Source organism: Colletotrichum aenigma, assembly GCF_013390185.1.
Source record: "Colletotrichum aenigma strain Cg56 chromosome Unknown KSG_Cg56_contig06, whole genome shotgun sequence".
Lineage (NCBI taxonomy): Eukaryota > Fungi > Ascomycota > Sordariomycetes > Glomerellales > Glomerellaceae > Colletotrichum > Colletotrichum aenigma.
Window position 1 is genome coordinate 3,412,111 of NW_023500912.1, and position 24,031 is coordinate 3,436,141.

The following is a 24,031-nucleotide window of genomic DNA, read 5'->3' on the forward strand; positions in this document are numbered from 1 at the left end:
TACAGCTTGACAAGGTCTGGACCATCAAAAGCGAAGAAGTCAAAAAGAAAGTGTTTGGCATGGTCTAATTCGATCGTCGGGCTGACTAGAATCGACTATGGAGTTGAACGATGCTTGGCATGTGCTATCCCCAATGTAGATATCATACATCTCAGGTACTGATGAATCTCCTTCATTGATGATTCCAAAATGGATATGCAACAACGTTACACACGTTGAGAGTTGCGTAAATCAGTTTCACGTCTGGGATTGACACGAAACAGCAAATTACGGAAACATGGCTTCGAAGATCAGAAGCAAGGGATAAATGATCCCATCAATTCATAAGGATGTCCAAATTCAGCAAGTAATTAGGTATGTACGTGAAGCTTTATAATACCCATGTTTCCCCCTCCGATAAACTCATCAGATCATACCGTTTTTTCGTTGACCTTCCCTTCCAGCCCGCTGTTCATTACTTCCCCCCTGTTCAAGAGCCCGAAAAGGAATCAGTCGACGTATTTACGCAACACACTTATCAGCATATCTCAATCCGTGGCCAAACCTGAAGACAGGGTCCTTCGTATCGTAAGGAACGTCTTCAAAAGCCTCCTCAACAGCCTCCATAGACCGTGGAAGGTCGAAGGGCAGCTTTCCTTCCGGAGAGCTAATGCCGAAGATGACGTCCAGGAATGCTTCGGTTCCACTACCGAAGCTTCCAAGTACTGCCGAAGCAGCATCGATGACTTCAGGGATAGCCGCTGGCCGATCCAAGATGACATCCACGATGGTGGGGACCGCTGAGTAGATGGCAGCCTGTCTTGCTTTCTCGGTGGCATTGAACTCAAGGGAGCCGGCGTGGTAGCTGGCTTCAAATCCTCCGCTGCGAGGCTCGTAGGGGGCGTTGACGCGGATCAGCGCATAGTCGGCCTCTTCGGGCGTGTCAACAACGGTCAGGTTGCGAGCCTCGATGAATGTGGCGTTGAAACCTTCGATGTAGAATCTAGTCTCTGTCTTGACAGCCTTGAGCGGCAAGATGTCGTTCTTGTTGGTGAGAAGTGTGTAGGCCCTGCGCTGAGCTTCATTGCCAAGGCGAGCAAAGTAGTCATTGCCTACTACTCTCGAAGCGGCCTCGGGGTCCACAAAAGGGTTGTCAAAGAGGCCGAGGATGAACTTCTCACGAAGCAGACGACGAACGGAGACGTCAAGACGTTCTTCGGCGACGATACCCTCATTTACCAACTGAATGATGAGTTCAGGGCGCTGCTCGCCGCCAAACTGATCACAGCCAGCGTCCAGAATACGAGCTGCACGCTCGAGCTCGGTTGTGTTCTCGACACCCCAGGCACGGGCTGGCATGTCTTGGCCACGGATCACAGTGTCAGTGATGAGTCCCCAGTCAGTAACCACAATACCATTGAAGCCAAGTTGTTGTCTCAAAAGGTCTGTGACAATCTGCTTGTTGAAAGAGAAGCCGACGGGGTCGTATTGAGTTCCAATGGGACGGGAATAGTACGGCATCATTTGTCTCGCACCTGCGGCGATAGCAGCTTTGAATGGGATGAGATGATACTCAAGGTTGTTGCCGGGATAAGTCTGGTTCTTGCCGTAGGTGAAGTGAGAGTCTTCGCCATTCTCCATCGGTCCGCCTCCAGGGAAGTGCTTCGTCACTGTCGTGACAGAGTGGGGTCCCAATGTCTCTCCCTGGAAGCCCTTAATGTAGGCAACGATGAGCTCGCTGGTCAAAGTTGCGTTCTCACCCCAGGTATTTCCGAGACGTGCCCATCGTGGTTCAGTGGCTAGATCAACCTGAGGATGCAACGCTGACCTGATGCCAACGGCGATGTACTCCTCTCGCGCGATCTCGGCGAACTTCTTCACCAGCTCAGCGTCTCGGAGAGCAGCGAGCCCAAGAGTCTCAGGCCATTGGGAGAAAACACCAGCTTGGAAGCCGGTTCCAATGTTTTCAGTGAAGTGGTGCCTTGGGTCTGTCGACAGCGTGACAGGGATACCCAGGCGGGTGTCCAAAGCGCGTTGCTGAACGAGGTTGACGAATTCAGCAACTTGCTTGGCGTCGGTAATATCTCCGACGAGGTTGAAGTGCGTCATGTGCTTGTCACCGATCATGTTGTCGGTGCTGTTGCGGCGTGCGGCCTCATCGCCTTCTTCAAGGGTGCCATTGGGTCCTTGGTAGAGCTGAGTTTGAAAAAGCTGACCGGCCTTTTCTTCCAGCGTCATGCGCTGGACTAGATCTTCCACTCGAGCTTCGACGCAGTAAGAAGAGTTCTTGTAAATAGGCAGAGAGTCGTCACGATGAGTGAGCCAAGGGTATCGTGCTGTGGGGTTGCTGTTAACGCCCAGTGGCAGCAGTGCCAAGGCAAGTGTCGTCAAGTCGGACTTCATGTCTTAACTGGCCTCCCACAGGCGTATAAATGAGGTTCAATGGAGACTGAGATATCGAGGTGAGTGGCCATTCTGATGAACCTTCCGAAGAGCAGCAGGTATTTATGCCAGAGACTGCCTCCATGGCTGCAACCTTTACCATTGGCTGGCAAACTTCGAGTCCTTGAGCCTTTGGGCTGCAAGACCAGTGAGGTGGGAATCACGAAAGAATTAGGAAAGGCTACTCTTGGCAACATATCTTACGGCCTTGCTTCGGTCCAAATAACTGGAGTGATGACGCTGGAATGGCTGAAGAGGGGTTCAATACACGTACGAGGTGGTGATGCCCCCATAACAATGGAGGGGCAGCTCGGAAGTCGGGGGCAGGCCAGCGCGACAATGGCAGAATCCCGAGCCGGTAGCGGCAATAGCTTCCTGTATGAGAACAGAATGCTAGATGTCAAGTGCTGGCTTATGGGAACCACATGACGGTCTGCTCTTTGCGATGCTGAGAAATCTGTAGTCGACTTCATCTCTAATGCCAACGTCCATTGTACGACTTTCAGAAAAGACCATGTTCCTGACATTCGTGACTTGAGGTACAGAGTATGACCATAACTGAAGTTTCTCCCTACGAAATGAGATGACGGTGAGGCATAGACACTCTTCATACAGGGATATCGTCTGCCGACCGGAGCTGTCGGCATATGTTCGGGTCACCAGCAGAACGGAACACATGCGGGGACCCCAGAGCTTCGATTGCTCCACATTAGGGCACAGACTTGACCATAAATCGACCTCGCCGATGATGCTATGCTGGGGTGAAAATCTGGAAATTGCTTGGAATTACTGAGCTGGGGCTTTGAATCGGCCCTACCTCGAGGATGGCGGGTCCTCGAGCAGGTTACCTGTTGTCTTCCCCCGCAATCCGAAGCCCGCATTCGTGAAGACTCATGTCTAGTCCGTGAGTGGAATGCTACTCATCAGCTCAGCTCACGGTGTCTGGACTCTCGGGGCAAACAAAAGCACGAGACTTGTGGTGTTGTGACAGTGGATGTTGCGGGGAAGCGGGGATCAGTTGCCCTTTGGTAAACCGGGTTGGTGGTCACCTGTCAATCCTATATCGACGGCTCCACGTTCGGCACATGTTAAACGCTTGGCATCTCCAACTTTCCCGCTCACCGCTTGGCTATTATGCTCACCATTTCAATTCATGACATTGTAATTGCTTACAATCAGGCTCCCTTTCGACAGTCCCGGTGGGGACCGGCCCCACGCTGGAGGCCTGCTCGTAACTTGTCGAACGTGAGGGGATGGAGAGTAGAAAATCTGACCCAAGCCGCCGAAGTTTTGCCATGCAACCCTTCCAAATAATCGATTCTTTGGAGTGGCCTTCGCTAATGTTCAAGAAGAAGCTTGGCGGAATGGTCAAAACAGTCGCATGTTCTCCGGTCGACGTCATAGCTGCCCACGTCCTCATTCCAGAACACCGGCGTAAACCGGCCAGCTGATGCAGAGTCTTCTGAAGATATGTTCAACGCTGAACTTGGAGAAAGGGCGGATTGAGGATGCTGCGATTGAGTCCAACCAAGGTACTCAACAGTCGAATTCGAAGTGTTGATATCATTGGATATGTAATGCGGGGTTTGGGGACCAACAGACTTCGATAAAATTGAGTCCTTGATTTGTGTTGAGTATCCTCATCGTGGCTTTGGCCAAGGCGGAGAGCAGCGAACGGCCGGAGTTTTGGCCAATACCCGGGCACCGTTCCGACTGGTCCGGACCGGAAATCGGAGGGAGGGTGTGGGCCTGCTGGTAGAATTCATCACGGTTATCTCCCCGGTGAACCCAATTTGCCCGAGGCAGCTGGGTTAGAATATTTACACGAGGAAGCATATGATGCACGCTGACCATTCCGTAATTTCAGTTGATCTCATGCAGAAACGTTCATTTCACATGGTATGCTTTCAGACTTTCTGAGACCTCCGCTTCTCCCTGGGTCCAAGTTTCGCGATAGCTTAACGTACACCACCCTGAAATCTCAACCAATCACAAATAGCAAAACGTTGTGTTCCCGCGCTTTTACACGTCCTGCAACGCAAAAGTCAAAGCTCACGGAAGTCTATCTATCAGACGATTCCCAGGGCACGGCTGCACAGTTCCTCCGACGGATGACTTTGCTGCCCTAGCATGGAGTATTTGAGGAAGAGGAGAGATGGAGGCAGTCGTACAAGGCCCTACACAAGCCCTATGGTATCATATTGAAGTACAACCACGACAACAGCAATCGTATTTTGACACTCACACGTTGGACTTTCTTCTCGAGACTTAACTACGACCACGACGACCACGTCTAATATCTCGCTCAGCAGGATACCAAAGACAGTTTTTCGAACGCCAAATCCTATCAATATGGCATCGCAAGTGAATGGGCGTAGGGCTGCAGAGGCCTTCTTGCGCTCAGCTGATGACCTGAAAGCATCACTCGCTGATATGAGCGAAGACGACCGCATGAGAATCGTGCTCAGGATGTATGAACTCATGATTGACATCGAGTCGCCGTGGGACACATACATGAGACTTTATCTCAGTGGAGCAAGTTTCCTCTAAATGATGAGCCGGCTTATATAACGTTCTCGCTGCTGACTGGCCTGCGCAGCCGTCCGTTCTAGCTGCATTGGAAACATTTGAAAGCCTGCAACTCTTCGAGAAATGGAACGAGAATGGCAATAGGCCGGCGACAGAGACAGAGCTCGCTCAATGGGTCGCAACTCCATGTGATCCCGCACTACTTCGTGAGCACCCTATGGCAACTTCCTCATCTCTTCATGTACTAACAGCTTTAGGCCGTCTGCTTCGTCTCCTAGCTGCCAACCGTCTTATCAAAATCACCAATACTGGAAAATTCGAACCTACTCCCTTTTTCGCGCAACTGGCAGACAATAATTACAAGCACATGCTTCATTTCCAGTATTTCTCCCTGATACACTCATAGCCCAATCAAGGGATACTGATGTTTCACAGTCACAAATTCACGGTACCAATGCTGCACCACATGCCAATGTTTCTCAAAAAGACAAGCTTTGTCAATCCGACACGCAGTCGCGACACAATGTTCGACTCCGCATTCAACTGGGAAGGTGGTCTTTTTGGTTACCTTGAGAAGTACCCTGAGGAGGGAAAGGGGTTCAACGTCGTCCAGAAACTTTCGACGTCAAGTCAAGCCAGATGGACCTCTGTCTACCCTTGCCACACCCTCTTGGATTCTGACCCAAACCTGCCGCTTCTTGTCGATGTGGGAGGTAGCATTGGCCAAGATCTCAAGCCGTTCGTGGAGAAATATCCCGAGACAGCGTCGAGGCTGTACTTGCAAGACCTCCCGTCCGTCATTGCAGACGAGGAAGCATGCCAGTTCAAGGGGGTCAATAAGCTTGCATATGACTTCTTCAAACCTCAACCAATCAAGCGTAAGTTCGCACGATTGTGTCTTTGAATGCGGCCTCAGATCACTCATTTTGCGGTAGATGCGCGGGCGTACTACATGCACCATATTCTTCACGATTGGCCTGACAAAATCGTTCTCAAAATTCTCGAGAACCAAAAGGTTGCCATGAAGCCAGGGTACAGCAAGATCCTCATTCATGACCATGTGTTGGACGACAGTAGGCCTGTGCACCCTCATGCTGCGAGTTACGACATCACTATGATGGCGTTTGGTTCTGCCAAGGAGCGAACAGAGAAAGAGTGGCGTGAGCTGATCGAGTCAATTGGGTTGAAGATTGTTAAGATATGGGGTTCACCGTCATCGGTCCAGGGAATTCTTGAGGTTGAGCTTATGGAAGGAGCGGCAAGGCTTTAATGTAATTGTTGGAGAAGTCTAGTCGCTGGTGAGCTCGCAATATCTCTACCTAATCAATTTATGCTGTTGCGCCCCTTGATATCCCCTCTTCGCTCGTCGCTACCCCGAGATGTGCGCCGAAAGGAAAGCTGCGAAATTTCTCCCGAAAGATTTAGTCTTGCTCGCCGAGAAATTCGTCCAGGCGCACTCTAGTCGCCTCATTCATGTGTTCAACACCGCCGTGATTGCTGGGGATCTGTAGAGCGACATGTAGCGAAGCCACAGGGAAAGCGTCGTGTTCCTCGCCAGGACGGATTTGGCGAATAACACGGGCAGGTACTCCAGCAGCAACGGATCTAGGAGGAATGTCACTGCGTACAACGCTGCCAGCGGCAATCGTCGAACCAGCCCCGATCTTGACGCCGCCTCTATCATGAGTTAGTCTTACATCCCAATCACTGCTAGCAGCCGTGGCAGAGGTGTCAACTCACAAAATAGTTACATTTCCTCCAATCCAGCAGCCATCTTCGATGGTGACTGGCTTTCCAAAGCTGATTCTGGGATGCGTGTCCGAGTTGAGGTTGTGTCCGACGCTGTAGATACTGACATGAGGTCCGAGTGAACAATGTTTACCAATACGAACGTCGGCAACAGGGGTATCAAGAATGGTGCAGTTATGGTTGATGAAAGTGCTCGCAGCAATGTGAACACGCAGGCCGTAGTCAATTCTGATCGGTCCTTTGACGGACGGGGTGGGGAAATCGTTGGCAGAGCTGACTGGTGTGCCGGCGCTTGAGGTGGGGGCGACGATCCTAGTCGAAGAATGGTTAGTTTTATTCCATACGATGCCATGTCGCATATGACTTGATTGTCCTGAAACGTTGGACAAGAATGATACGAAGATAATCTGGGACTACTCACTTGCGCCAAGCTGCTGACTTTTCCTCGGGGGTTGCGTCATTGGGAAGATTGTTGAACTCCCCGCAGGCTTTCGCGCATCTAGCCAAAGCGTTCCAAAAGTCCTTCTGTCTGACCGGATACGAAATACCGTCGCGGTATGCGGAGATCTCTTTGGCCCTTGGTTGAGTCATGATGATGGAACAGGGAGGCTGATAGGTCTTGGTTGGGGATGTGTTTTGTGTTCTAAGTGTCAATTGAGGCTCTTGTGGATGTGGGGAATTAGTAGACGAATGAAGCTGACGATGTGTCATTTAAGTAGTAACTTGCGCTCCAAAGTCTGGGTGACAGGTCTCTTGATCAGTGAATCGAAGCTACGAGTGAATTTGGTGTCAAACACTGCGCCGGAAGGGATGTGAGATTCACCAAAGACGCCGGGTCAACGGTAACGTATTGATCAGAAGTAGCTTTGATGACTGAAACAGAAGTAGAATACCCTGTGCTTATCCTTGTGGCACAGACCATAAACTTCAGGTCAAGATTCCCCCATTGCCTTCTGACAAAGAATCTCAAGGAAATCGCTTTTCCCATTCAAGAGCAGCGATCATAAAGACTCCAGCGCCTCGAAGGTCGTTCTGGCGAAGGCCAATGCTCGAGTAGTACTGGTGAAATATCAGTCTCTCTGTTCCGAAGACGGATGAAAAGAGTGTTGTTACCTCAAAGGTGGCATTGCTTCCCAGACTCCCTACCATGACTGTGCCTTCCCAGTTGATCGTGCCATTGTCGTTGCGAGTGACGAACATATCCACCATACTGTTCCACGCTTTCTTCGCGACATCCAAATAATCCGCTTCAGAAAGATATCCCAGGTTGAGTCCTTTGAGCCAACCGAAGGTGAACATGACGCTTGCGCTGCTCTCGATGTAGTTGCCCTCGACGTCCTCGTAGCGCTTTTCCATGACGTTCCACCAACCACCCGACTCGTCCTGGGCGCCTTTGAGGCCTTGTGCCAACCCCTTGAAGTATCCTAGAAGTCTTTCCCGTCCGGGGTGCTCTTCAGGGAGCAAGTCGATGACCTCGAGCAAAGCCATGAAATACCATCCATCGGCACGGCCCCACACCAGCGGCGCAGCGCCAGTTTCGGGATCGGCCCACACAGCTTGCTTGCTCTCGTCGTACCCATGGACCAGCAGATTGTCATCTCGCCGAGTGCGGGCGTCGATGTTGTCGAACTGAAGTACAATATCGTCCCAAGCTGTTTGGTTATCTGGCTGGAATAACGACACATACTTCGCATAGAAGGTATCAGCCATGTAGATGCCGTCGAGCCACATCTGATTCGGGTACACGACCTCGCGATGCCATAAGCCGCCTGTAGGTGTGCGCGGGTGGTTGTCCAGGGTTCTCTTGATTCCATCTGCAGCAATGCGATATTTTTCTTCTCCTGTTTTCTCGTACCAGTAAAGCGCGTTGTTGCCAAAGCGGTAGGGATCAAGACTGTAGCGCAAATAGTTGAAACCGTCAATGGTGCCATTGGGAAAGATCACCGCGTCGACTTGGGCTCGGTAGTAGTCGTAAATCGTCTGGTTCTTCGCATGCTCATATATAGCCTCAAAAGAAGTATATAGAGTCGCCTGATCGTAGTGAAAACTTGGCTCAACTCCGCGTCGGATCATCGAGTCGGTCATCCATGCAGAATACGGAGGATGATTGCATGCTGGCGCGCCCGCACCCAGGATTGCTGCCACAACGCCTACTACAAGCGCCGCATTCACAGACCTCATTTTTGGCAAGATGTATTGTCCCAAATGAAATTGATCTGTCTTCCAAAGAAACTGACACGACTTATTTGAATCGGAGATCTATCGATATTTACTCATTCTGGTGACCATTTAACATGCTGGTTCGGCAATGCGCCTTGATGGCGATTATTCCGAACAACCCTGACAATGCATCCATTCCACACCGAGTGAATGGTTCCTGGACGGACAAATTGGATCATCCTGCATTCTCTGGATGAATTTCGACCTAATAGTCGGTCTGAGTTGTGGAAAATTACATCCCGTGCCAAGATTGCCCCCGATCGGCTCCGCTGCGGCGCGGGGCAGATCTTGGCGACCGCGAGATACTGCGGGGAGGTGGCATCCTCATGGGAAGTCGGACTGGCATGGAGCTCGCCGTTGGACGCTGTACTGTCTTTAGGCTATACTGCAATTCCGTATCCCGGGGCCTTCGTGCAGGTAGATCACCAGGAACTTCATCTTGTCGCTGCGGTGATCTCGGTCGCAGACAAAGGCAGGCAGGCTTATTTGAAAAAAAAAAAAAAAAATGGAAGCTTGAATTTTCTTCGAGCATTATACGTTCCTTTGTCCTCGAGGATGTGCTCTAGCCACCTGTTCTGAAGCCTTATGGCCTTTCATTTCCTGCATCTGCTCTTGTCGCCTCTTCCTTGGCAATAGTCTCCTCATAGATGTCATACTTGTACTTGAACCCGGGATGATCAGATCTTAGCCCCTTCTGTCCGAGACCATAGATCTGCTCGCGGAAGGTAGGCGCAGGGGCATCCGCCGGAATTGCTTCCGGCAACAGTCCCCGACTTCTTAGTTCAGGGACGAGATATTCAACGGCGTCTTCAAAACTGCCAGGTGTGATGACGTATCCGATATTGAAGCCATCGACATCGGCAATGTCAACCCACTCCTGAAAGACGTCCGCGACCTGGGCGGCTGTTCCAACTGGCATAGCTCCATTGCCACCAATTGCCGTGACGGTGCCCAAGTTGCGAGGTGTCAGCTTGGGGACATCGTTGCCGCGGTAGCGCAGATTGTAAAAAGAAGAGTGGATTCTCTGCAAATGGTTTGCGACATCCTTCTCCGTGAGATCATGATCAAGGTCGAACTGTGAAACGTCGATACCCGTCGTAGCCGAGAATTGAGCAAGACCTCCCTCGATCAAGACATACTTCAGGGCTTCTTCGTACTTGCGCTTGGCGTCTTCATCGTCTTTGCCGATGATGGGAGTGATCATAGCAAAAACCTTGACAGAATAGGGGTCGCGACCAGCAGCGATTGCGCCTTCACGGATAGCCTTGACTCGAGGTGCCACAACATGAGGTGACAGACCAGCGACGAAGATGCCTTCGGCATGGGTCGAGCCAAACTTAATTCCGGCTCTGTTACGCATAAGCTTGGTGTATCCAAAAACGGTACAGTGACTTACGGCGATGTTCCGGCTTGAAACAGAACTGGCGTGCGCTGAGGAGATGGGTCTGTCAAGAATGGCGCGTCGACGTGAAATTTGCCATGGTGGTGAATAGGTCTGATCTGAGAGTAGTCGGAGTAGATGCCGTTCTCTGCGTCTTCCTTCAACGCTGTGTCTGACCATGAACCTTCCCAAAGCCTGGGTGCGATGTCAGAAAGACCTTTTGAGTTGTGATCTGCTCATAGGTGCTCAGAAACCCACTTGTATAACACACGGAGGTATTCATCCGCATTTTCATACCGAGTGTCGTGCTCTACAAGAGGCAATCCGACCTGTCCTACTCGTCAGCTCCAGCTGTCCAATAACCTTAAACTGAAAACACCTACAGCCTTAGATGCAGATTCTTTCCAACTAGTGACAATGTTCCAGCCAAAACGACCCTTGGTGAGATGGTCAAGAGTGGCAAAACGCTTAGCAACAACATAGGCCTGCTCATAAGAGGTAGACGTTGTTATCGCGAAGCCCAAATTCTTCGTCACCGCTGCCATTGCTGAGACAGGCTTTGGCCAGGAATCAGCTTAAGTTGCCTTTCAGGTTATCTGGGGCTCACTCACGATGACAGGATCGGCCATTGGCCACTGGGCCCCGGTCCTTACAGATGGCTCAGCGCTGCCCTTGTATCTGCAAGACTGGATTAAAACGGTGATCACCATGAACTTCCGGAATGGAAACACTTACGTGTCGTAGGGACCAAATGTGTCTGCTAGGAAAAGGCCTACGAAGCCCCCCTTATCCAAGAGCTTGGCTAGGTCGGTCCAGTAAGTGAGATCCCGGCGCTTATCCTTGGCCCGGTCCTTCGGGTTTCGCCACTGCCCGAATGACAGATGGCCCACCGTGAACATGTCGAAGGCATTGAGCAAAATTTCCTTTTTGGGTTTGGTTCCATTGCTTTCATTTTGGGCCTCTGATGAAGTCATCGTGAGTGAAGTTCAGCCGGCGGTTAGGTAAGCAGTCTAGGTGCAGCCAAGCGATGTGTTGAAGGGGGAATGAACACGACCACTGCAAGATGCTTTGAGTGTCTACACCCAGTCTAGCTCAACCAATTGCCCGAAAGAATCATTGTATTATACTGACTCTGCTGGTTTGCGCCATCGTGCCCGAGTCTTGCGTGAAGAATCCTTCCGACGTATCACGCATAAGTCCCATACTTTCCCCCGGTGCCCTGGAAGTCGGGTCCTGTATCGGACACAGAACCTAGCTTGGCTGCAAATATTCTCTAGACATTGAATACCACAAAAGAACAACTACAATTGTGGCGCGAAAACAACGGGTTTTAGCCGGGTTGTGCTCAAAATCGGAGCTGTTGCGACAGCGTGCGAGGTTGGCCGGATGGTGGCATGGTGGGCCGGGATTTCGCCATCCACTCTCGGCGTCCCTCAACGAATCAAGTGCAATCCCAGCACCTCACCAATGGCACTTTAGACCTCCATGTAAGTATGCGCAGCTTATATCGCCATATGGACATCAAGCACATCATACATGCCACCCCCGAACCCCCGCTGATAAGGATGCGGCACGTCGGTAACACGCCGCAAGTGACGAGGTTCTGCCCGGCATCGGGTATTCAATAGAGAATTTCCCGTTGAAGATAAAGATGACCTGTCCACAGAAAGTCACCGAGATACTGCACCATGAGCTCCACCATTCAGCCTGACGAAGTCCGAGTCAACCATGACGCGGCGGCAGCGACTCGAAAGCAGGCTAATGCCACTGTGGCTCGGTCGAATGTCGACAATCTTCGAGATGACCCTGAAGCTAGGGCAGCGTTCTTGTCAACGTTCTCAGCCGACGAAGAGCGCAGCGTTTTGAACAAGATCGACAAGAGGTTCTTAATTATCATTGGTTTCATGTACATGATCAAACAGGTATGTCGGCTGTGGGCTGAAGAAGTATTGACACGTAACTGACTGAGAACAATGAAGATTGACCAAAGCAACGCGGCAAATGTTCGTGTTCTCCAGATCGGCGAATCTCGAAACATCATGAAGGAGCTTAGTATGACTTCTGACCAATACAACTGGGTTGGGTCTATTTACGGAGTGAGTATATCATCCGAACACGCACAATACACCTCGCGCATAAGACTAACACCTTCAAGATTGCATATATCGTGTTTGAAGCACCAAGCAATCTTCTTCTTAAGCGCATGAGTCCGCATCTGTGGCAATCTCGCATCTTCCTTACGTGGGGAATCATTACCGCATGCCATGCCGCGGCACAGAATCGGCACCAGCTTTATGCGATGCGCTTCTTGCTAGGGTAGGCACTAGCCCCCTTGAGTATGATTTGCTCAATATAGACTGACTTGGTGCGACAGAATGTTCGAGGCGGGCATGTTTCCAGGAGTCATGGCCCAGCTATCCAGCTGGTACCGCACCGATGAAATCGGCAAGCCCGTGACTTGGTTCTTCGCCACCTCGAATCTTGCAGGTATAATCGGGTCTCTGCTCTGTTATGGTATCAGCTACATGAATGGCATCGGTGGTCTTAGCGCCTGGAGATGGGTATATCTACTCGAAGGGCTGGCGACGATCGTTTTCTCAGGCGCTGTGTTCTGGTACTTACCCGATTACCCAAAGTCTCCTCGAAGCGATCGATGGTTTACCAAACGCGAGCAAGAGTTCATTGAGGCTCGACTGCCAGAGAACGCGCCGCTCACCAACGATCCAGACTTCTCCAAAAAGGAGATCTTTGCGGTGCTGAAGACGCCACTCATTTGGTCCTTCATGTTGTCGCAAACATTGATCAACATTGGCGGATATGCGCTCACGTGGTATTTGCCGACGATTGTCACCAACCTGGGGGTCGTGGGTCTGCCGAAGAACCAGTTGCTCAACATTCCGCCAGCTGCAGCTGCCATCCTAGGTCTCATTTTCTCAGCCTGGTTCATGTCGAAGGCCTACATCGTCCGGCCCGCACTTATCATGTTCGTATCCCCCGGATCACTTCCAGGATATCAGAGCTAACGCAAATCCAGGATCATCATGTCAGGCATGGCACTTCCCTCCTACATACAATCCCGCCGGCACCCACTGTTAGTGCCGTGCTGGGTCTGCAATCTGAACACTAACACCACCAAATAAACCCCCTAACAACCGGAACCCTCGCCCGCGATGGCCTCACAGCCGGCCGCGGGCCCCTCGCAGGCCCCTAGGGGCCTCTCATCCTCTATGCATAGTCTCCCCCAGACCCCTCCCCCCCCTACCTCCCTACCTCCACGACCGAGGGGCCTCACGCCCCCCCCTATCCGGCCCTTGGGAAGGGGGCCACGATCGGCCACCGCCGCCCTCCAGCAGGCTCGAGAGGGTCAAGCCCTCCGAGATGAGGCCCTGGACCTCCTCGCCAGAGGCCTAGATGCCCTCATTGGGACGGCCCCAGCACGACTGAAGGCTACAGCCCAGGGCCTCATCGATACCTTTACCCGGTTTGCAACCGCAGAAATCTCTGGACCCACCCCTGGCCCCGGCAGTGGAAAAACGTATGCCCAGGCAGCTAGTAGCTCTACCGCTAGCGGCCCCGGCCCCAGCCCCAGCTCCAGCCCCAGGTTGAACCCAGCAGCAGGCCGGCGGGCCACCAGCCGCACACGCCAGCCTAAGCAGACCCAGGACCTCCGCCTACTAGTTCGGCTCCCTGCAGAACACATCCCTACCTCCAGAACCCTAGCCCCTCACTCAGTTAAGATGGTGGTAACAAAAGAGCTTAACTTACAGCCGCAAGACCTAGTTGAGGTCCGCCATACTGCTACAGGCTTCTCACTTCAGCCCCAGAACAAAGAGATCCAAGCTTTACTTCTCCAGAGAGCCCCTGAGATCAAAAGCTGCCTTACAGCTGAGAAGGTTGAGGTGCCCACTAAGTGGCATCAGTATATCGTCCCATTCTGCCCCCTCTACTTTACTAGCCTCGATGGTAGTAAGGTTGGCATAGAATCTGAAATAGAGGAAGAGGTCTTCCTAAAGACAAAGCAAAGACTTATCTCCTGGCGCCCAACCCGGGATAGCCCTGATCTAGCTACAGCTACGCAAAGCCTGGTTATCGCCCTCCCTCAATGGGTTAAGGAAGGCTTCCGCCTGTTTGGACAGTCAGGTCCTGCTCGTCTGCTCCCCCCAAGGAAGCATATCCCTAAACGACACTCTCCTGGCTGCCAAGGCTTTCACTCAAACCGCTACTGCACCCGGAAACCCCTCTGCGAGAACTGTAGCAAACCCTTAGATACTCATAAGGCTGGGATCTGCTTAGTTAGGCCTAAGTGTGCTAACTGTCATGGGCCCTTCCCAGCAAGCCATGCAGACTGCCCAGCTAGGCCCCTACTGGTTAACAGAAACCTTACTATTCCAAGCCGGAAAGAACTGCGAGGGATCCAGAAGGTTGGAGAGAAGGCGTCAAACGACCTTCTAGCAAACCAGGCTAGCTCCCTAGGAAGCAGCACACAGCAAGCTGAGGCTAGGCTAAGCGCTACTTCTAAGCGCCCTCGACCCCTCACACCTACGCAAGACTCAATTATTGTTGCAGATACTGCTAGTATAGCTGGGAGCAGCAGTATGGATGAGGATGAGGCTGAAGACTCTGAAACCCTCCCCCCCCTAACTAACCGCCCTATCCATCCACTCCCAAGCAGCAGCAGGAGCCAGAGGGTAGCCCAGAAGCCTGACTATAACGTTGTTAATGCCTACACCCACCTCGACCTCGACTCAGAGCTATAGGCTCAGGCCAGCTACCCCACAGGTACTACGAGTTGCCCAGTGTAATGTGGGGAAGAGGAGCCCGGCCCATACAGCTCTCTTAGAGCTCTGCTGGGCAGATCAGATCGACATAGTTTTGGTCCAGGAACCCTGGATAGGCTATAGAGATAAGATGCAGATTAATACACACCCAGGCTTTAACTCCTATGTACCAGTTGACTTCTGGAACAATAGAGACACAAGGCCTAGGGTTATGACCTACACACGCAAAGGTCTAAGGCTGCAAATACAGCAACAAAGACCTACCTAATCAAGAGATATCTTATGGGTGAAAGCTGGCGACCTCACTATTATGAACATATATAGGCCGCCAGATGAGCCTATAAACCAAGCAACCAGCCTCCTTCTAGATTATCAACCGCCAGAGAGAGCCCTTATCGCTGGGGACCTTAATGCCCGCCACTCCTCTTGGGAACCTGGGTCCCCTAGCCGGAATCGAGGAGACGATATTGCAGAATGGGCGGAAGGCTACAATCTTCTGTTTATTGGGGAGTTTGGGGCCCCTACCCATACCCACAGGCATACCCTCGACCTAACCCTCTCAAATATTCCCTTTACTGAGGCTTATATCAGCCCACACCTACACCCAGGGGCTGACCACGAAGCCATCACAACAACTATCCCTATGAGTAGGGCCCAGGAACAGGGACGCCAGGATAACCAGCTCTCAGTCCCGGAGTCAGCCCTACCACGGCTGATCGACCTAGTAAAGGCTGGGGCTACAGCCTTACCTACTCTAGGGGAACTGCCCAGCCCAGCAGAGCTGGACACCCTAGCTGCCCAACTGGTCAGCCTCTTCCATACAGCTATTCAAGCTGTAGGCAAGAGACGGACTAATCAGGGTAGGGGAGCCCCCTGGTGGACAGAAGAATGCTCAGTAGCCCACCAAGCTGCTATTAAGGCTAGGCGCCAACAGGCCCAAGAACCTGGGCTGGTCATACCTCCCCCTATCCTAGAGGAGCAAAAAGTCTTCCTAACAACTGTGAGAAGGGCGAAACGCACCTACTGGACTGCTAAGATCGAAGAGGCTAAGACAGACCAAGACCTATATAAAATTATAGGCTGGCGGAAGTCTAGCCTAGCAGTTAAAGCTCCGCCTCTAATAGTGGAAGGGCAGACGATCAGCAATACCCACGATAAAGCCCAAGCCTTGCGAAAGGCTCTACTAGAGCGATTTAGTGCTACAGACGACCTATCTGGGAACCCTTTTAGTACCCCAGTGGTTGTAAGTCGTATTATACCCTGGCAGAATACAGTTAGCATAGAGGAAGTACGCCAGGCTACTCTGACAAAAGCTACAACCCCTGGGACTGATAGGATTACTACAAAGTTGCTACAATGCACCTGGGGATTAGTAGCCAAGCCTATACAACAGCTCTTCCAGGCCTGCGTTCAAGTAGGCTATTTTCCTAGACCCTTCCGCAATGCGGAAATTGTCATGACCCAGAAGCCAGGGAAAACAGATTTCTCTAAGACTGGGTCTTGGCGCCCAATATCCCTGCTGTCCTGCTTAGGCAAAGGCTTAGAGCGGCTGATAGCAAAGAGGATGGCCTACCTTACTATCCTAGAAGGGGTTGCCAGCCCACAGCAGGTTGGAGCCCTACCAGGGAGGGCTGCAGTCGACCTGACAACCTGTCTAACCCATGAGATTGAGAGGGCTCTAGATACAGGGCTTACTGCGACGCTAGCAACAATGGACGTCAAGGGGGCGTTTGATTCCGTCTTACGAAACCGACTTATTGTCAGGCTACGACAGCAGGGCTGGCCTAGTAGCCTGATCAGACTGATCTACACCTTCACCTCTAGCGGAACAGCCTGCGTCAGGCTAGAGGATACTACTACAGAGGACTTCCCTCTATCCTGTGGACTACCGCAAGGCTCTCCACTATCCCCTATCCTCTTCCTGCTCTATATAGCTGATATCCTAGCTGATGATCGGAAGCTACGGTTTGGCTATGCAGATGATATAGGCTTAGTAGCTACTAGCCCCTCGCTAGAAGAGAACGCTACAGCCCTAGGCCAGGAGATCACTAGTATCCTCAGCTGGGGAACAGAAAATAAAGTCGCCTTTGACCCAGCTAAGTGTGAGGCAATCCACTTCAGCAGAAAACATCAACAGACAACAGACCTACCAGATATCCAAGCCAGAGGCCTAACTATCAAGGCCTCAATAAAGCCTATAAGATGGTTAGGGGTCTGGTTTGATAGGAGACTCACCTTCCAACACCATGTAGGAATAAAGGTAGCAGCAGCAAAGAAGGTAGCCTATTTCCTACAGCACCTTACAAACACAAAAGGGGGGCTCCCAGCAGCTGCAGTTCGAAAAGCAGCTATTGCTTGCGCCCTCCCAATAGCCCTATATGGAGCTGAGACCTGGTATGCAGGCTTGACCAGACCAGCCCTGAACAGCAGCACCAGTATAGTCGGCACAGGACAGAAGGGTTTAGCCTGTAGAGTCGGAAGAGTTATTACAGCAGCAGCAAGGGCTATCCTACCTGTCTGGAGGACCACACCAACCAGTGCCCTCATCCGAGATGCTGGCCTACCAACAGCAGAGGTGGCCCTTGAGGCAGCGCGACTACGCTTCGCTACACGCCTACAGAAGGTTGACCAACAACATCCCTTGGTCCCAAGGCTTCTACAGCCAGGGCGGCAGCAGACCAGGCTCCAAAGAACAGCTGGCCTCTTACCTAGGTGCCCAAGGCCAGCACTCCTACAGCCGCAATACCCCCTAGGGTCTCACCACCCTATAGTCACACAGACGAAGGAAGCAGCAGCAAGGATCTTCCAGGCCTGGCTTAAGACTGTGCCAGATAAGCATACTATTATCTACTCAGACGGCTCTAAGGCCCCTGATGGCGCTACAGGGTTTGGCTTTGTTATATACCGTAAGAACAAACGTATAGCCCAGGGCTGCGGCCGCCTCAGCTTAGCAGAAGTGTTTGATGGGGAGGCTGAGGGGGCGAGGGCAGGGCTCCGACGGGCCCTCCTTACCTCCCAGGGCCAGCCTATACATATCTGTATCGATAATACCAGCGTTATCCAGGGGATCCGAGGCAGGGTCCCAGACTCCTCACAAGCGGCCTTCCTTGAGATCCAAGAGGCAGCTAGGACGTATGACATACGAACCCATTGGTCCCCAGGGCATGAAGGCATCAAAGGGAACGAGGAAGCAGACAGCCTAGCCAAGGAGGGCACAACCATGCCAGCCCCTAGGGGCCAACTAGCCACCCTGTCAGGGATCAAACGGCTAGCTAGAGAACGTATATGCCGCCAGTATAGAAAATGGTGGAAGCAAGATGCAACACCCCGCTATACCCAACTAGGGCTTAAGGCTTCCCTTGCCTGCCCCCCTGAACTAGCCCTGCCACGGGCTATACTCCATCATCTCCTAGCAGCCCGGTCAGGCCATGGAGACTTCGAACAATACCATCAACGCTTTAACCATACAGAAGCACTGCTTACCTGCTCCTGTGGGGAGGCAAAGGAGGCAGACCACCTAGTCTACTGCCGAAAGACCTTAGCGAGGAGGCTTCAGTGGCCCACCCTCCACCCCTCTAGTCCACAGGAGCCTATAGGACCAATAGGATCTCTGGATCGATACTACAAGGGGCTAATCACTGATCATGAAGGCTTCCAGGCCTTTCTCTGCGTGACAGATTTCTTCCGGAAGATCTGCCCGCGGTACTAGGGCCTAGGTCTGAACCTAGGCCTTAGTAACGAACCCCCCCCCTCGTAGAGGAACTGACGAGTATAACGGAACCAGGGAACCAGCGGGAACTAGGGACGGATAGAACACATAGTAGCCTATGGGCAAGATTTGGAGGACGTTAGGAAGAGGCGTGTACTGTAGAGTATATAGCTTGAGCCTGCGGCCCTCCACGCCATATACCCCTCGGGAGGTCGGCCGCAAGGGCGGCTGCGCCCTTGCCGCCACGGCGTTAAATACAACAACAACAACAACAACAACAACAACATGTCAGGCATGGTTGTTTGCTTCGTCCTCTTCTTCACAATTACCAACCGTTACGGAATCTACATAAGCTGCATCCTCGGCACGCTCTTCTATCAGTCATACTTCATTCCTTTCTGGGCATGGAGATCAGCCACACTGTCCGGGTCAACAGGCACCGCGTTCACTTTGGGGTTGCAGTCGGGCATTGCGCAGCTTGGTGGTGTCATCGGTCCGCAGCTGTTCCAATCCAGGTTTGCATACAACGGGTACAAAACAAGCTTTGCGATCGCCGCCGCGACGACAATCGCGTCTTTTGTGGGTAATTTGTGGACCTGGTGGTTGACCAGAAACACTGAGTATGATGTGATGCGCGTGAGAAGAAAGATCTTGAAGGCTAGGAGGCTTGGCAAGGTCAACTTTGATGATGATATTCGTGTCTTCGAGGAAAGGCGATTTTATGATGGCATCAAGCGAAACGACAGAGATGAAAGCGAAGAAAGCTCGCAGGCATGAACCGAATTGGGGCCATTACTCGTCCAGCCACGACCCCCACATGGAGGGGTACACCTTAAGATAAGATCATCAGTCAAAGCAGTCAAGGTCTGTCCATAGTTGACTTATATAGACGTTGACACTCTCATTATATGATTGATAGCCCCCCTGTACATATTTGAGTGATCGGGAGTCGACAAAAATAACTCTTGCTCACACACTGCTAGGTATCCCCTGCTGGTGAGATCGACCTCCACGTGGGATAAACGTTAGATAGAGTTCCAAAAGAGAAGATGACAGGCCTCTGACTGGTGGATCGAAGGCACTGTCAGACAGATTTATGGGGCATTTGCTCTCCAATCCGCAAACATCAAAAATCTCTCAACCACCTTTCTCATGCTAAAATAGCTCAGGCCCGCCCTGACTCAACAATTTCCGGTCATCCTCACTTCACACACTGCACCTCTCACAATGGCTCCGTCAGCAGCACTCGTACAACAGCTCCAGAACGTTATTCCCCAGGAAGAACGCAAGTCTCTGCGCGACGAAGTAATCCCGGCGATTTTGGGAGCTGTTTCAGACATTGCCAAGACGCTTCATGCCTCGCAACATGTCTCACTGGCAGGAACCGCGAATGCTTTCGGCGACGACCAGCTGAACGTCGATGTCGCTTCCGAGAATGTTATGCGCGCCGCGATTGCTGAATGCCCGACGATACATACCGCCAGCAGTGAAGAGGATCCGGTGGAGAAGCCAGCGAGGACATTAACGAACGGCAATGCCAACAACACCGCCGCATCTTCGGAAGAATACACCGTTGCTTTCGACCCCCTGGATGGTAGCTCTATCATTGCGCCGAACTGGACTGTCGGAACAATCGTCGGAATCTGGGACGGACGCACTGCGGTCGGACAGTCACCGAGAGAGAAGCAGATTGCTGCCGTGATGGGTGTCATCGGACCCCGGACCACAGCCATAGTTGCGCTCCGCATCCCGGGTGCTGAGGCCGCGTGCTTCGAGATCGGCTTTGGTCAGAATGGAGTGGAGGACTGCGAGATTATTCGCACAGTTGTCAAGCTGGCAGAGGGTCCTTTCAAGACTCGCTACTTCGCGCCAGCCAACCTGCGCCATGCGGCGGATGATGAGAGATACGGATCTCTCATCACACGGTTCATCCAGAAGACGTATACGCTGAGATACTGCGGCGGTCTTGTCCCGGATATTGTGCATGCGCTTGTTAAAGGGCACGGTGTGTATGTTATGCCCGTGACCCCGGGAACGTTGCCGAAGTTGCGGTTCCTGTATGAGCTCTACCCGATCGCTCTGATCATGGAGGTCGCTGGTGGAAAGGCGATCGACCCGTCAGATGGAAAGCCCTTACTGGATAGGGTCTCGGTTGACTGCGATGGAAGAGCTGGGTTGATCTGCGGTACCGCGGAGGAGGTAGACATTGCGAAGGCTGCTCTCCTTGACTAAGCTGGAAATGTTCAAGAGGTTGCGCGAAGGAGACTTGGGATTGGGACCTGGAACCAGATTGATAGATGCACAATGGACACCACACGGAAAGTCACGACGAGGAATCCTGTCTTTTTTTGCACTGTTCAGGTTGATTATGCTACTCTTTCGATGAGAAGATGAACATTCTATTTTCTCTACTGACATATTCATCCTTGATCATTATGTCTCACTACGATTACAGGGCCCTCCTTTTCCTACGTACAAAGGTTTGTGATATAAAAGCTGGCCGCACAGAGACCAGCGAGGCCCAGCCCCTGGCGACCAGTAAGAAGAGAAATAGAGAAACAAAAGCCTACACTGCATTTCACATTACACAGATCCTGTCCTACACTTAGAGGAAGATAAGCCCTCCTGCAACACCAAGAGCGAGACCCACGAAGGCAATCCTGGAAGCCGACTTGCTGGATCCAGCAACGACGACAGAATGGGTGGGATGCTGGGACTCGGATGGCTTTGTAGGAGACCCAGGCGTGTGAGTGGGCTGCTCAGGATGGTTGCCAGAGGGTTGGGAAGGCTCAGGTGATGTCTCCTGAGGAGGCTTCACAGGAGCATGCTCCTGAGGGCTGACGGGGGTTTGCTCAGGGCCCTGAGGCGGGACATCCCCGGACTTGGATGGATGGGCCGGGGGCTGAACAGGAGGGCTCGCCGATGGCTGCGCAGGCGGGGTGCCGGAAGGCTGCTGGGGTGGCTTGACGGGCGGCTGAGGCTTGGGGCAGTGGTCGCCTTTGCACTCCTCGACGGTCTTGCACTCGTCGCCATGACAGTCGTAGTGCTTGTTGTTGTCTTCGGGAGGGCAGGACTCGTGCTTGCAGTTACCGTCTTTGCAGACGTACTTCTTGTTGCATTCGTCGCCGTGGCACTTCTCGGACTTGCACTTATCGCCGTGGCAGACAATCTTGTCCTTGTTGCAGTTGTCGCCTTGGCACTTGTGGTATCGGCAAGAGTCGCCCTTGCAGATGATGATCTTGCCGCAGTCGTTGCCGCTGCACTGGTTCGGCTGGCACTTTCCGTCGGTACAGAGGAGGCAGCGGCTGCAGTCTCCGCCGTCGCATGGCTTGTTGTAGGCACAGTGGTCTCCGTAGCAGACGAACGGGTTGTCACAGTGCTTGCCGGTGCAAGGAGGGGAAGGGGGAGGTGGAGGAGTATGATGGCATTTTCCGCCAGGGCAAGGGGTGGGAACGGGAGTCTCGGGACAGTAGGTTGTGGTGATAGTTGTGAGGAACATCGTGACAGCACCGCTGTGGCATGGCTTGACTCCAGGTGGGCAGGAGGTGATAGTGTGGGTGTAAGTGGCCGTGTATGTCGCCGTGATAGTGGAGGGAGGAAGAGTCACCCAGATGCCGGTGGAGTTCGCAGCCGTAGTTGTGACTGTAACCTCGGTCGCAGTATGAATGGGAACAGTCGAAGAAATGACCCCGGTAGGACCAGGAATGATGGTGGTGTTCCACCCTGCAGAAGTTGTTCCATGTCCAGGCAAAACATTGGACTGAGCCAAGATGGCTGGAGCCAAAAAGGCAATAGCGAAGGTTGAACGCATGTTGAAACGAGTGACGATGTGAGTAAAGAATGACTGTACCTCGAAAGGTGACGGAAAAGAATGGACGAGGATCGGAAGAGATCAGGTTGATGCTTTGTGATAGTTGAGAAAAGACAAGTGCAAAACTTTCGAGAACAGACATGTTTTATGTCCAAAAAAGGTGTATTGAATAACTTAAGCTTACTTACGACAAGTGCGATGGTGCGCTTCAAGGACTTGTGTCAGACCAAAACACCTCAAACGATCCTGTGCCTGGCCCAGGCCCAGCCCGTCAGCACGGAAATTTGACCTTCGGCAGTCAGTTCAGCTCTGCATGATCGCGAAGATCATTATCAGCTGTGCGGGCAATCATTGAATCGACATGTGAGACCTACACCAACTTCGGACAGAAACACGGGAAAGTAAAATTTAGCCTTATCATCCCTTACAGACTTCGCTTCCTCGACCTATGGTCTAAGGACGTAGTCTCCGAAGCAACGCCACAGGCTTTAGATATCAACTTTTTCAGCTGTTCATGTAGATAATCAGCCATTGAATGTTGTAAATCTTGCTCGTGGCTTTGGTTTCTGTGCTACAGCCCTTCCCCTGTAACGTTTCTAGCTTTAGCCACGCGAAGGCTGTCCCACGATAGCGATTCCCATTTTGATTCAAATTTCAGAAATAGAGAGTCCATCCGTGGTACGAAAACTTCCACATAGGTGGCGTCTGGGATGGCCATCCTGGCTATCTTGGAAGCAAGGGGTCGAAATCGGGCGAGAGCCTCTTAACCCCATAGTGGGGCCGCACCGGCAGCAAGACATTGTCTTTGACTTTCATCAATAGTCTTGAGACATGATTTAGAACTTCAATTGCCTTGACAACACATCATGATAATTTTGTCTTTAGACGAAGCTCCCTTGGGTAACGATGTTGTCGAGTAGTTTTCTTTGCGGGTTTTGGTTGTTAAGGGCCTTTGGAGCATTGGTTGTTGGCGGCCAGTGATCCAGAATGCGATAAACCGATAGTTAAAATAGGTGTGTCTACAAGCGGTGATCTGCAATACGAAAGTCCGAAAAACGTCAGAAGGAAAGATAAAGGAGAGTCAGATAAATCCTCGCAAGCCGCCGTTTGGGTGGTGGCTTGGGTCGGCGCGCTTCCAAGTTTTGATGCGCCTGGATTGCAAATTGGATCAAGCCTTCCCCGGATTGTGAGAAAGCTTTCTCTTGGTGGGAGAGCTATCAAAAGCTTAATGATGGACCAAACATGGCTCTGACGCCTTGGATCTATCAGCCCACGCCCGGACATAAAAAGTTCATTGGATGCAGGTGTCGCGTTAAGAAAACCTTTCGACTAAGGTGAGCACGTAGAGAAAGGTTAACAGTCTACTCAGTAGACCGGATGAAGCAGGAGAACCGCAATAATCGGGAGCAATCCTGTCAATCCTTCGCCTAATG

At 52.0% G+C, this 24,031-nt stretch overlaps 9 protein-coding genes across 9 annotated transcripts; 4 read left to right on the forward strand and 5 right to left on the reverse strand.

The window, feature by feature from the left end:
* Positions 1-501: 501 nt before the first annotated feature.
* Positions 502-2,382, reverse strand: bglC-0 (putative beta-glucosidase C; the record flags this gene model as incomplete). The annotated part of the gene is made up of 1 exon (XM_037325182.1): positions 502-2,382. The coding sequence occupies one exon, from the start codon at positions 2,380-2,382 to the stop codon at positions 502-504; it is 1,881 nt and encodes a 626-aa protein (XP_037177261.1).
* Positions 2,383-5,473: 3,091 nt separating this feature from the next.
* Positions 5,474-6,220, forward strand: asqD-1 (O-methyltransferase asqD; the record flags this gene model as incomplete). The annotated part of the gene is made up of 2 exons (XM_037325183.1): positions 5,474-5,828; positions 5,886-6,220. 2 exons carry the CDS (start codon positions 5,474-5,476, stop codon positions 6,218-6,220), a joined length of 690 nt encoding a protein of 229 aa, XP_037176191.1.
* A 151-nt stretch (positions 6,221-6,371) lies between these two features.
* maa-1 (putative maltose O-acetyltransferase) lies at positions 6,372-7,290 on the reverse strand (the record flags this gene model as incomplete). Its single annotated transcript, XM_037325184.1, has 3 exons — positions 6,372-6,627; positions 6,691-7,011; positions 7,121-7,290. The coding sequence occupies 3 exons, from the start codon at positions 7,288-7,290 to the stop codon at positions 6,372-6,374; spliced, it is 747 nt and encodes a 248-aa protein (XP_037176192.1).
* Positions 7,291-7,665: 375 nt separating this feature from the next.
* On the reverse strand, positions 7,666-8,880 carry yteR-3 (Unsaturated rhamnogalacturonyl hydrolase YteR; the record flags this gene model as incomplete). The annotated part of the gene is made up of 2 exons (XM_037325185.1): positions 7,666-7,758; positions 7,813-8,880. 2 exons carry the CDS (start codon positions 8,878-8,880, stop codon positions 7,666-7,668), a joined length of 1,161 nt encoding a protein of 386 aa, XP_037176270.1.
* Positions 8,881-9,502: 622 nt separating this feature from the next.
* On the reverse strand, positions 9,503-11,274 carry dmoA-5 (Dimethyl-sulfide monooxygenase; the record flags this gene model as incomplete). Its single annotated transcript, XM_037325186.1, has 6 exons — positions 9,503-10,268; positions 10,316-10,495; positions 10,559-10,629; positions 10,684-10,857; positions 10,912-10,978; positions 11,036-11,274. 6 exons carry the CDS (start codon positions 11,272-11,274, stop codon positions 9,503-9,505), a joined length of 1,497 nt encoding a protein of 498 aa, XP_037176271.1.
* A 714-nt stretch (positions 11,275-11,988) lies between these two features.
* On the forward strand, positions 11,989-13,323 carry prlL-0 (MFS transporter prlL; the record flags this gene model as incomplete). Its single annotated transcript, XM_037325187.1, has 4 exons — positions 11,989-12,222; positions 12,280-12,396; positions 12,456-12,616; positions 12,675-13,323. The coding sequence occupies 4 exons, from the start codon at positions 11,989-11,991 to the stop codon at positions 13,321-13,323; spliced, it is 1,161 nt and encodes a 386-aa protein (XP_037176953.1).
* A 3,466-nt stretch (positions 13,324-16,789) lies between these two features.
* RTase-16 (putative RNA-directed DNA polymerase from transposon BS) lies at positions 16,790-18,787 on the forward strand (the record flags this gene model as incomplete). The annotated part of the gene is made up of 1 exon (XM_037325188.1): positions 16,790-18,787. One exon carries the CDS (start codon positions 16,790-16,792, stop codon positions 18,785-18,787), a length of 1,998 nt encoding a protein of 665 aa, XP_037176952.1.
* A 1,227-nt stretch (positions 18,788-20,014) lies between these two features.
* CGCA056_v009942 (Sedoheptulose-1 7-bisphosphatase) lies at positions 20,015-21,019 on the forward strand (the record flags this gene model as incomplete). The annotated part of the gene is made up of 1 exon (XM_037325189.1): positions 20,015-21,019. One exon carries the CDS (start codon positions 20,015-20,017, stop codon positions 21,017-21,019), a length of 1,005 nt encoding a protein of 334 aa, XP_037176955.1.
* A 373-nt stretch (positions 21,020-21,392) lies between these two features.
* ssp5 (Agglutinin receptor) lies at positions 21,393-22,598 on the reverse strand (the record flags this gene model as incomplete). The annotated part of the gene is made up of 1 exon (XM_037325190.1): positions 21,393-22,598. One exon carries the CDS (start codon positions 22,596-22,598, stop codon positions 21,393-21,395), a length of 1,206 nt encoding a protein of 401 aa, XP_037176954.1.
* Positions 22,599-24,031: the final 1,433 nt, after the last annotated feature.